We start from the raw sequence: 12,430 nt of genomic DNA on the forward strand, positions 1-12,430 counted from the left end.
GACATATTGATGAGCAAATGAAGATGACTGAGGACTTTGTGTCCCACCTGCCCACTGAGCTCTGTACAGATGCAGCAACCCATTCATTTCCCAAGAAACAAGACAAGGGCAAACAGCAAAGAGGATGCCAATGCTGCCTCCACCTTCCTTCAGAGCCACGTCTTGATTTCCTTCAGCTTATGGATCAGGCCTAACTTTTCATGGTTGAGACTACACCCAGACCCGCCAAGTGAACTGCAAACCAAATTCAGGTGCCCAGCTCAGGGGCCACCAAGAGAAGCTCTCCCCCCGTCAGCATGAGTGAAAGCACAACTTGTTCCTTTTGGCTCTGGCCATATGCTAAGTCCATGCCCGTGCAGGAACCACCACAGGAGATTTGTGTGAAGAATGTGGCCAATGGCCTGGGAGGCCTCACAAGGCTGCTCCATTTTCTTCGAGACCAGCGTTAAGAATGCAGTTGTTCCCAGCTCTCGCCAACTGGTTGTCCCGGCTCTAATCATCTGCAGGCCTGGGAAGGGGACCGAGAGGCTGGCCAGAGAGGCGCAGTCTGGAAAGACTTACCCGGTAGTTGGAATGTGCTCGGTTGTTATAGAATTTTCCCAGTGGAATGTGCTCTGAATAACCTGGGGAGTACATTCCCACGGAGGGGCCCGTTGGTACGTGGTGAAAAATAAACCAAAATCCAGTTTCCTGTTGGGGAAGGACAGAAGGGAAAAGCCACAGCGTTCAGCCTCAGAGAGCTCCTGGGCAAGGTGGCCACGCAGCCCACGCTGGAGGTGGGTCTAGTATCTAGTGCCGTCACCCACACCAGCCCTCAATGCCTACCCCCAACACACACCTCCGTGTGGTCCAGTCTGGAGGGAAAACAGTGACAAGTAGAGCCCACCATGAGAGTTGAAGCCCGTCATGGGTTCCTACTCTATCAGACATGGCTCGGAACTGTTGCATTTCAATCACTGTGGGCTTAAACTCCTCTTCCTGACACACAGGGAGATTTCATTGTCTGCTTTCCCCTTCATTCTACAGATAAGGAAGCTAAGTTCCAGGTCAAGGTCAGGGTCCCAAGGAAGGCCAGAAGCATGAATGGGTGGGTGAGAGCAGGGCTGTGTGGATGGAATGCTGTGGCCGCCACCTCCCAGCTGTGTGTGTGTGCCCCTGGGCATGTCAGCTCTCCTAGCCTTAGCTTCCTCCCCTATCAGATGGGGATAATAATAGTACCTGCGTCACTGGGTTCTTATAAAAATCAAATTATGTGAACTTACAACACTGATACGTCAGGTACCTTTCTAAGCTAAAATCATGGCATTCTAATATGATTTATTATACATAAAGCATTCAGTGTTCACTAACTACGGTCACCAGTGTATTATGAAGTGACAGGGCTGTCCTTTAAAACCAAGTCCAAAGGACACCCCCTGCCCTACCACCCCCAGTCTGTTGTTTTCCTCTTCACTGTAGCTAAGCCTGTCTGCATGGATATCTGGGCTTGGGGCTCAGAGCACAGATACTTCAAGGTAAGCCTCAGGAGCTGTCTCCCAGACTTCAGTCCCTACCCTCACTTTCTGCCAAAGAAGGGATACTTCTGCTCACCTCAGATCCTGCAGCAGCACAGTTTATGAGGTTGTTGTTGGGATTGGCCATCCAGAAGGTGGACACAGCACTGCAGGGAGGGCAGAGATACCTGAAGTCAGATAAAGGCCACCAGGGGTCATCCTGCCACACGGCAGGTGCAGGTCAGGCACTCTGATATTGGCCTGAGAGTCTCTTTTTTTATTATTATTTTTTTGAGACAGAGTCTCGCTCTGTCACCCAGGCTGGAGTGCAGTGGCGCAATCTCAGCTCACTGTAACCTCCATCTCCCGGGTTCACGCAATTCTGCTTCAGCCTCCCAAGTAGCTGGGACCACAGGCACCTGCCACCACGCCCGGCTAAATTTTGTTTTTTTTTTTTTTTTGTATTTTTAGTAGAGACGGGGTTTCACTGTGTCAGCCAGGATGGTCTCAATCTCCTGACTTCGTGACCTGCCCACCTCAGCCTCCCAAAGTGCTGGGAGGCCTGAGAGTCTCTTATCAGAGATCTGAGAAATAATTGACTTATTCTGAAACCCAGTTTTCTAATTAAAGTGTGGTGCTCGTTTAAGCACTTAAAATGTTGAGAAATTTCAAAAAGCATGAGTCTTGAAAATAGAAGCAGTGTGCAAGTGATGTCTGAGATTGGCTCTAAAATACTTGTAGGTCAGAGGAACCCAGGAAAGTAGTCCTTTCTTTTTTTTTTTTTTTTCTTTTTTTTTGAGACGGAGTCTCACGCTGTTGCCCAGGCTGGAGTGCAGTGGCGCGATCTCGGCTCACTGCAAGCTCCGCCTCCCGGGTTCCCGCCATTCTCCTGCCTCAGCCTCCTGAGTAGCTGGGACTACAGGCGCCCGCCACCGCGCCCGGCTAATTTTTTGTATTTTTAGTAGAGACGGGGTTTCACTGTGGTCTCGATCTCCTGACCTTGTGATCCGCCCGCCTCGGCCTCCCAAAGTGCTGGGATTACAGGCTTGAGCCACCGCGCCCGGCCTGGAAAGTAGTCCTTTCTAAGGGAGGGGCGCTGCACTTGGAAGGGCTTACTGCGGAGAGATATCACCCCGTCTCTGTGTCTCTCTCTCTCCATATCTAGAAAAGGGTCCGTGTGGTTGGGGCCTCCGTGGCAGCTGAGGTGACAGCCACTTCCTCTCATCAAAGGGCACTGTGTGGATAAAGAGAAGCCCCGCAGATGAGAACAGGGGTCCTCTTTGGACAAGAAAAATGCACATGAGGCGAACTGAGAAGGGAGAAGAGAGAAGACACCCCTCCCACCTGCTCTGCAGGAAGCGGGAGCAGTAGGTGGTTAAGGGCTGTGAGGCCCAAGCTGCTCAGAGCCCCAAAGTGCAGAAGTCTGGTGCTGGGCTGAGCTGAGTGAACACATTGCTCACACATGCACACCCCTTCCCCCCAGCACACAGAGAGGGCTCCAGGCACTTACTTGCAGTCTTGCCTGGGCTTGGGGATGTACCCCGGATAGGAGTCCTCTGTGATCATCTTGCACATCTTGCTGTCACGGTCTGAGGGGAGGAGGGTTCCGGACTTGACAAGGAGGCCAAGACAGTGGTCAAAAGTGTTGCGTTCCTCTGGCCCATCTTCCGTGAAGAAGCAGTGGCCCAAAGAGTTATAGCCCACAACGTCCTTGGTCTGCAGGGGTCAAGACAGGGATGTTTCACCAAGCATCCAGTTATTCATGTGCCCATTCATTCATTCAGTAAACACTAAATAGTCTCATGTGCTCATTCATTCATTCAACAAACACTAAATAGTCTCAGCCATACACTGGGCCCTGGGAGGAGCATTGGGGGTTTGGAGATGAATAGGACACAAGTGATAGGCCTGGGGAAAGTGGGACATGGGGTGGGATGGTGACTTTTTTTTTTTTTTTTTTTGAGACGCAGTCTCGCTCTGTTGCCCAGACTGGAGTGCAGTGGTGCAATCTTGGCTCACTGCAAGCTCTGCCTCCAGGGTTCAAGCGATTCTCCTGCCTCAGCCTCCTGAGTAGCTGGGAATATAGGCGTGTGCCACCACACCCAGCTAATTTTTTATGTGTTTTTAGTAGAGACCCGGTTTCACCATGTTGGCCAAGCTGGTCTCAATCTCCTGATTCGTGGTCCACCTGCTTTGGGTACCCAAAGCGCTGGGATTACAGGCAAGAGCCACTGCGCTGTGCCAGGGATGGTGACTTTTAAAAGCCCTTTCCAGCTGGAGGAGCTGGGAGTGGTGAGGCTCTATAGGGTAGGAAAGGGGGCAAGATATCATACGTGAGAAGGTGAATCCAAGAGGAGGCCATGGGCTGGGCCATGCGCACCCACTTCGATGGAGCACACAGCTGAGTGCCCCGCGTACAAGGACTTACCATGGAGGGACTCCACAGAGGAGATCCCACTGAGGAAGGGTGGACGAGGGAACTTCATCTAGGAGCAGCACCTGAGCTGGGGCAGGTGTGCTTTTTATTAAGACCAGTATAGATTCTCCTTATTGTACCCTCACCCAGAAATCCAAGCCAGCTTGTTAGCCCAAGACGCATATCAAGCCACATGTGCAACACCTGGGTTCAGAACTAGAAAGGGCTGCAAACTCCAGCTCTTTGGTTTCCTTTTTGGAATACACAGTTAGTGGGGAAAGCAGAAAGAATATTTGCATGGATATTGAGATACCAGGGATGTAGTTTCAGCAGCACATCCAAGCAGCGTGGGGATCTCAGACAAGACTCCTATCTTCTCTTCAGTCACTTTTTTTCCACCGCAAAAATGAAGGACTTGAATTCCATGATCTCTGAAGCCCCTTCTGGGTCTGAATCTCTAAACTCCTCAATCTCAGAACTCAGGTCTTCAGAGGGCCTCTAGCCTGGGCCCCACCTCCCTGTCCAATCCCAGACTCTGTTCCCAAGCATAACTGGCAAACAGGTACCCTACTTCTGCTCAGACACTCCAGAGAGATGCTCACTTCCTTGCAAGGTGGCCTGTTACACAGTGGGGCAATGGCGAGAAATGCCTCCCTTATCTTACACCCTTCATCCCCACCCCTGGGTACAGACTGCCCAATGATGTCATCCACCAGGGGAGTTCCTGCTTCCTGATGACATCAATTCAACACATACCTATTCAGTACCTGCCACCATGCCATCACCGGAAAATCCACATACCAACCAGCAACAACCCTCCACCTCCCACCCCTGGCACTGTGAACATTTCGAGAGGCTGTCCTATGCATTGCAGGATGTTTAGCAGCCTCCCTGGTCTCTACCTACTAGATGCCAGGAAAACCTCTTCAGTTGTGACAACCAAAAATGTCTCCAGACATTCATTGCCAAATATTCCATTGGGTAGAAGGGAGGAAGGGTGACAGAATCATCCCTGATTGAGAGGCCCTGATGTAGACACCACAGTTCCTTCCAGGCTTTTTTTTTTTTTTTTTTTTTTTTTTTGAGACAAGGTCTGGCTCTGTTGCCCAGGCTGGAGTGCAGTGGTGTGATCTCGGCTCACTACAACCTCTGCCACCTGGGCTCAAACCATTCTCCCACCTCAGTCCCCCGGGGAGCTGGGACTACAAGTGTACGCCACCACGAATGACTAATTTTTGTATTTTTGGTGGAGTTGGGCTTTCACCATGTTGCCCAGGATGGTCTCAAACTCCTGGGCTCAAGCAATCCTTCTGCCTCGGCCTCCCAAAGTGCTAGGATTACAGGCGTGAGCCACTGCACCTGGCCCAGGGTCTTTCATATAATAGCCGCCTACTCCCCAACTCCCAGGCAGCCATCCTTTAAAAGCATCCTCAAACCACACTCCATATCCCAGCACTGGACTGGCCTCTTATACTTTTTAATCTTGCTGAAATCTCACACCATCCTCTATTCAATTTTTATTTTTTTTAGAGATGAGGAAAACGAGACTCAGAGAAGGTAAGTGATTTGCCAAAGGTCACATAAGCCATATGTAGAAGGTCAAGGCTAGAAGCATGGTTTTCTGTGTCCTCACTCCATAAGGGAGAACCCAACATACATGTAGCTCTGTTCCAGGCAGGCTCTCTGTTCTTCTGAATAAACATCCTTCCCTTCATCTTTAGTAATAGGCAAGGGTGTGATCTTGAATCCTACTCACCTGTTTAATAAGTCAATCAGTATCAAGGTCAGCCAATGGGACTGCTTTCCTTTCTCCTATTAAGCTCGAAAAGTTTGTTATAAATAGCCTGGACAGACAAGCATGGGAGAAAAAGGCAAGAACATCTGAGGTCAAGTGTAATGCCTTCAACTTTACAAAGGAGGATCCCAAGGCCCAGAGAAGGGACATGGAGTGTCCCAGGATGCTCAGCAACCTCATTCTGCAGCTGTGATCAAACTCAAGCCTCTTGCCTCCTGCCTCCTGCCCCCTGCCTCCTGCCCATAGCTCTTTCTTTCTAAATCTTAGGAACCCATTTACCCTGCTGTGTGGATCATACTTTGGGTAGTCTTTCTCTGAATAGCAGTAAATAATGAGTTAGGTACATTCTTATTCTAAAAAATGCCAGAGAAAGAAACTAACTCCTGAGAGAAAAACCCTCATTGAAAGGAAGAAAAATGATCACTGTTTATTGGATACTAAATGTTTTTACATGTTATCTTATTTAAACCTCATGGCAACTACGATTCTATAAGTGACACAGACTTAGAAAGTTGCCCCACATCACTTCTCTTGCAAGGACTGAATTGGGACTTGATTCCCCATCTGTCTGAGTCCATAACCTGTGTGTTAATCAATACTCAACAATGCCAGAAAGAAAAAGGTGCTCTCACTTTGGGCTGCATTTCTTTCTTCTCATTAGGAGTGGGGTGAGGATGGCACACAGAATCAAGAGGGAAGCATGATAAGGCCGAGGACAGCCCTGAAGTGGGGGTAGAAGACACAAGTTCAGGTCTTTACTTAGCCACAAACTTGCTGTGTGTGACTTGCGTAAGTGTCCCTGTGTGATAGGATGATGTCTAAAGTTTCTTCCAGCTCTAACATTCTGAGATTGTTCTTCCTTAGAACATTACCCAGAGTTAAATATTTAAACTGTGACGTAGCTTGGGATGATAGACGTAGATAGATGGATGGATGGATAGATAGATAGATAGATAGATAGATAGATAGATAGATAGATAGATGGATGGATGGATGGATGGATGGATGGATGGATGGATGGATGGATGGATAGATAGATAGATAGATAGATAGATAGATAGATAGATAGATAGATAGATAGATAGATAGAGATAGCAGATACATAAACAGTAGCTGCATAAACAAACATGCATATAGATTCACAGGTGGCCATTCGGTCCCTATGTGTGCCAACCAGAAGTAATGCGTAAGTTCTCCCCCCATTCTTTTGCACAAATTGTATTTTTCCCTTTGTTCTTCTGGATATCTTCCTCCCTACTGTTGGTTGGTAGTTGTGAAAGCAATTCCTGAACACTGTTTTAAGTCTTCAATTGTTTTTAGGTGTGGTCCAGGCAGAAGATTGTGAAGGAGAAAATTCCTGGGCTCTGCCTGACACAGAGCTAGAAAGAGCCAGCAGGGACTGCTTCAGTGGCGGGGGAGGGTGTGACCATTTTATTTGGTTTATGGTCTAAACCAGGACACTTTTGAAGTGAAGGAGGTGTGATTAGTAGTTAAGCTGGGACAACAGGTCAAAAATGGACCATTCTGTGCAAATCAGGACATATCTGTATGTAATAATTTCCACCATCAACCTGTATACAGCAAGTAAAAGAAACTGCTGTTTAAAACAAACAAATACAGATAGAAGTGAACTTTACTTGTTTCTGCCTGCTAGGGTGGGTGTGATATGATTTATGTGATTGAGAAACTCGACAACAAATACAACCATGTTATAAAGAAGACCGGCATTTCCAATCTTCTGCCATTTTTTTTTAAAATTTCTTTTTGAACTGCTGAAAAGAAGATTGCCATAGAGTAGAGTGGTGGGTCATTTGTTTGTGAGTGTCTTAATGAGTTTTTGAATATGCAAATTAAAACCGGGTGGAAGAAAAAACCTGGACAACCAAGTTACTCTGCCTAACAAGGAAAGGAATGAGTTTCTAAGGCAGCCCAGAAGAGGTGGGGAGGAGGATGGGAGAATGAAGAGGAGGGGAAAAGAACTCAATAACCTGGTTGGGGGTGGGGAGGCAGTAGCCTAGGGGGAAGCGTTTGGTCTATAGAGGGACCTGTTACTCCATCTCTTACTGTTGGTTTCCGTGCTGATCTCTAGTGTACCCCCTCTCCCTCTGCATCTCTTACCCCAATCCACCAGTAAAAGCCCTGGGCCAATGAAACTTTTGGGGAAATCAAGGACAAGGGTCTGGGTTTCATATTTGGGTTCATATGGAAAGGAGAGATTGAAACTGCCTTTGCAGCAATTACAAGAGTTAGAAAATTATGACAGTGAAAGAGATCTGACCTAACCAACTCCATCTTGCTTCTAACCTCCAAGCTGTCCTTGGTCATTCCTGGGCGTAGGCCAAACTGACTTTGGGAGGAACTTAGTTTATAGTTTAACTTTGAAACAAAAACTATAACAGCCCCTTCCCAAAACAAATCCCAGTCTTACGGGGGGACTAAACTGCTTTTGTAGGACTAACAAATTAGCCACGAGATTAGAAATTATGGTTTAGGAGTCATGCAGCTAGAGGCCACAAGATTCCAAGCCTCCCCAACTGCTCCTGGGGACAACATCGCTATTGTAAACCCTAAGGTTAGTGCTTGAGATATTTTTAAAATTCCGCACTAAATGGATCAGCTAGTGCCTCCCAGATGGATAAACTGGCTCATCTGACCTTGTGGCCCCCACTGGGAACTGACTCAGCACAAGAGGACAGCTTGGACTCCCTGTGATTCCATATCTGACCCGACCAATCAGCACTCCCCCTTTCCCACCCCCTAAACATCAAATTATCCCTAAAACCCTGATCCCCCAATTTTGGGGGAGACTGATTTGAGTAATAATAAATCTCCAGTCTCCCATAGAGCCAGCTCTGTGTGAATTAAACTCTTTATTGCAATTCCCCTGTCTTGATAAATCAGTTCTGTCTAGGTAGCAGGAGAGGTGAGCCTGTTGAGCAGTTCCAAGTTGAGAGCAGCTACATGAATCAAGAAGTGAGTGAGAATGTGAATTCAAGAAACTGAAAGAGGGAGGTAACCAGGAAAAGCCGAAGCCTCTCCCACAAATTCCAGAGCTGTGAGTCAGGGAGAGAGGGCACTGGATTTCCTGCCAAATACACAGAGGGCTCAGCCATCTTTCATAGGATGCCAGAGGGAGGATGTGTCCCTGGGGCTGGGGCACTTGGGGACTGGCTGCAGTCCATATAGATGGCACCCCTGGAGCAGTGCAGGGCACAACCTGCAGGGCCACATGTAGCAGCCTGTTGGGGACATCCTGGTTTCAAGCATCTTGTGGCTATTGGGAGCATTTATGTCAAAGATAGAACATTTTGAGCAATGCACAAGGAGGAAAAGAAGGAAAGGAAAGGGCATGGTTTCTTCTCCCATTCTCTGCCTTAAAGAGGAAAGGGAGGAAGAAACAAGTAGAACCCATATTGAAGTCATTTTGTGCTTCCACAAAAGTACTGGAATGGATTCATTTCCTCCAGGAAAAACAGGAAGGTGATTCCCCCTATGTCCTGCCTCAGTGTTGAGAAACACATGTTAAGATGAAGTGGGGGCCCATTTTGCATCCCCTACTCCCGCTATCCAGCCTACAGATACTGTGCCATAGAGCCTTCCTTTGAAGGCAGACTGCACCCCACATCTGCCTGCATCCTGCAGCTTTGGTGCTAACCATTGCATTTCAAGAAAGACACCATTGACAATATCAATACAGTGAGAAGTATTTTCCAAACTGTGTTACAGAACACCAGCTTTGTGAGACGCGAATGAGTTTAGGCATTGCTAGGATAACCAAAGCTAAGCATGTGTTTTTATTGCAAGCCTTTGCTCTGCTAGCACTCATCATGAATTTCCAAAACAGGGAAAGAAGACGTGTATGCAGTGTTTGCCAAGGTCTTTTAACTACAGAGGCCAGTCTCTTTTTGTTTGTTTGGATACTTGCTACTATCTTACAGAACCAGAGATGTTTACACAGAACACAGTTAGATACAGAGGCACACAGTGATACTATTTAATAAGTAATACTATTCAATATCATTGCTGACTATGTCATATACATTGTCTGGTTTAATCTTCCTAAAGACCCTTTGAAGTTAGTTCTATCATCATCCTCACTTCACACAGGAAGGAACTGAGTCCCAGAACATTTCCATCAGTCCCACAAGGCCACACTGGCAGATGAAAACACAGGTCTCTGTGACTCTATTCTCTTTTACCTCAATGTTCTACTGAAGCCCACAATAACTGCCATATCAAGAAAGAGTTAGGAATTGAATGAAGAAGGAGAGACAGCGGTGGGTTTGCTGAGCTTGGTGGTGACATTTTGAATGACATTGTTGAGAACCATCACCAAGGCTCAGAGAGAGCAAAAGTTGAGAAGCCCACATTTGTGTCAGGACAGGAGTAAGAAGCAGGAGTTGGTGGAATTTCAGGCCACCCTTCCCAAGAGTTGGTGGTGAAGAAAGGGAAAGAGCAAAGGTGGCTGCCCAAGGGGGAATTAGGGATGAAGGAAGCTGTCCTCTGAAGATAAAGGATATCAGAGCCTATCTACAGGCAGCAGGGAGAGAGGAGCTCATGAGCAAGGGGCTTCCAGGACACTGTAGGATCAGCCCAGGGCCAGGCTTTAAGGCACTCTCAGCTCTGCACACCTAGAAACCCTTCTTTCTCCCAAGCCAGTATCTGCTTGTCTGGAATCTTCCTCCTTCAGATCAGGGATGGTGTTAGGAAAAAGGCTTCTCTGATGCTACTGAGTGGCCTCTGCATTCCAAATCAGGATCTCATCTTTGTCTGTATTTGGCCTCCTTTTGTCCCATCAGCTAAAAACGTCTTTCCAAACATAGTCAGGCGTGAGTAAATCCTTCAAGCCAAAATGAGGGAAGCAAATGTGAAATACCTATGGAGATCATCCAGTTCCCAAGGCAGCATCTCCGAATGTGGAAATCTCTGCCCCAGTGGCGGAGCATTTACAGGGTGAGGTGCCAATCCATAAAACCCAATTCCCATGTGGGGGATGGCTCTTGGAGATCTTAGGGAAGGACACTGGAATATGCTGCATTACCCTGCTGTCTGTCTGACTTAGAGAGTTAGAGGCCTGCACTTCATCTAGATTCTAAGCCAGGACAATTTGGTTTTACCTTGGGAAGGCCTCAAGGGCAACTTCAACTTCTAACCCACCAGCTTGGCCAACAAGCTCAGTCCTGAGCTGAGTGAGGCTGGAGTCCTACGTGGCCACTAGGACCAGGCTGTAACTGGTACCTCGGCCACCTAATGTCTGGACAATGGCCCTGCCAGTTTGGCAGCTGGCATCCCTAAGAGCCAGGCTGGAGGGAGACTTTGGCATACAGGGCAGCAAGGGTCTTCTGGTTCTGAGAAGTTGTCCAAGGCTCTAGCTCCAAGAGTCCACCTCCACTGTGGGTACAAGTAACCCACGTGGCTGCTCCAGATACAGCCCCGTGGGTTACCCCCGATCTGCTGCCTTCCCTCTTACCCCACACATTTCTCACTCCCCCAGACTATCTTCACGAACTTACACTCCTGGCTCAAGGCCTATGCCATCTTTTCCAGCCTCTCCCAGCTCTCCCAGCCTCTCCCAGCTCTCCTAGCCTCTCCCAGCCTCTCCCAGGCTGCAGCCCTGCTGGGATGCTCACTCTCAACACTGCCCTGCTGGGTGTCCTAGAGTGCCCAAGGCCTCTGCTCCTGCCACCAGTAATTCTTGTGCCACTTCCCCCTTTTTGAGTCCATTGCTACAGCTGAGACCTGGGCTCAGCACTCTGAGAAAGGTTTGCTATTCCAAAGACAGCCAAAAACATTTCACAGGTATTTCCTAACTGAACCACCCTGAGAGGAAGCCATCACATTCTCCACAGCATGTGTGAGGAAACTGAAGACCTGCCTGGTTAAGTAGCTTGCCAGCAGTCACACAGCAAGTGTGTGAGAAAGCACAGCCACACATCCACACTCCAGGGTGTGTGTGTATGTGTGTGTGTGTGGTGTGTATTTTCCCTGAGATTCACAAGAGCTTCCATTCAAACTGTTCCAGATCTGTAATCACAGGCTTCTGGTAATCTTAATATCTTTCTTTTTAATAAAGTCGAATGTAGGTGAATTTAAGCTAAATTTATGAATAGAACTTCAACGAAAATGCTTAGAACAAGTAAAGCTCCAAAGACTCAGTGAGGCCTGTTATCTTTCCTAACCAATTCTACATTGTTCTCTTCACCATGTATCCTGACTGCCATCACCACCCTGTGTGAGAAAGGTGTGATTGCATCCATTGCACTGGTTCTGCAAATCACATGAGGGAGCAGGACAGACCTGAGGCCCGCACCCAAGGCAAAATGTGGGCCACACACTGGGCTCCATGCTTTCTGTGTTCTCTGCTTGCTTAATCCTGGAAGCAACCATGTAGGGTAAGCAGTGCCATCCTCTCCATTTTACAGAAGCATAGAGTGGTAAAATGACTGGCCCAAGATCACACGGCTTGTAAGTGGCAGAACTCTAATTGCAACCCAGGAAGTCTGGCTCCAGAGCCCATGCTCATCCCTGACATTCTGAATTTATTGTAAATCTTGATGTCTTTCAGCTTTAGCCAGAAAACATTCTCCTTTCCTTTTTCCTTGAGCCAGAAAAAATTCCTATAGCTTCCAGCAACGGCTCCAGCACAGTCCTCTACCACCTGCTAGGAAGAATCAGCCTTCATGTGTGGACAGTACCTCCACATGAAACCTACCTGCATCTCATTCA

The 12,430-nt window shown here is 47.8% G+C and overlaps 1 protein-coding gene across 6 annotated transcripts in view; it reads right to left on the reverse strand.

Annotated features, from left to right (window-relative positions):
• CEMI (cell migration inducing hyaluronidase 1) overlaps nt 1-12,430 on the reverse strand; it is a 172,477-nt gene that overhangs the window by 29,217 nt on the left and 130,830 nt on the right. For all 6 annotated transcript variants that reach the window (XM_011760534.3, XM_071100813.1, XM_071100812.1 and 3 more), the window contains 3 exons: nt 3,004-3,209; nt 1,591-1,660; nt 562-690 (listed from right to left, as the gene is read on the reverse strand). In XM_011760534.3, coding sequence (XP_011758836.2) covers nt 562-690; nt 1,591-1,660; nt 3,004-3,209 — 405 coding nt within the window. The remainder of the gene's footprint in view (nt 1-561; nt 691-1,590; nt 1,661-3,003; nt 3,210-12,430) is intronic.

This window comes from Macaca nemestrina, chromosome 7 (assembly GCF_043159975.1).
Source record: "Macaca nemestrina isolate mMacNem1 chromosome 7, mMacNem.hap1, whole genome shotgun sequence".
NCBI classification, from domain to species: domain Eukaryota; kingdom Metazoa; phylum Chordata; class Mammalia; order Primates; family Cercopithecidae; genus Macaca; species Macaca nemestrina.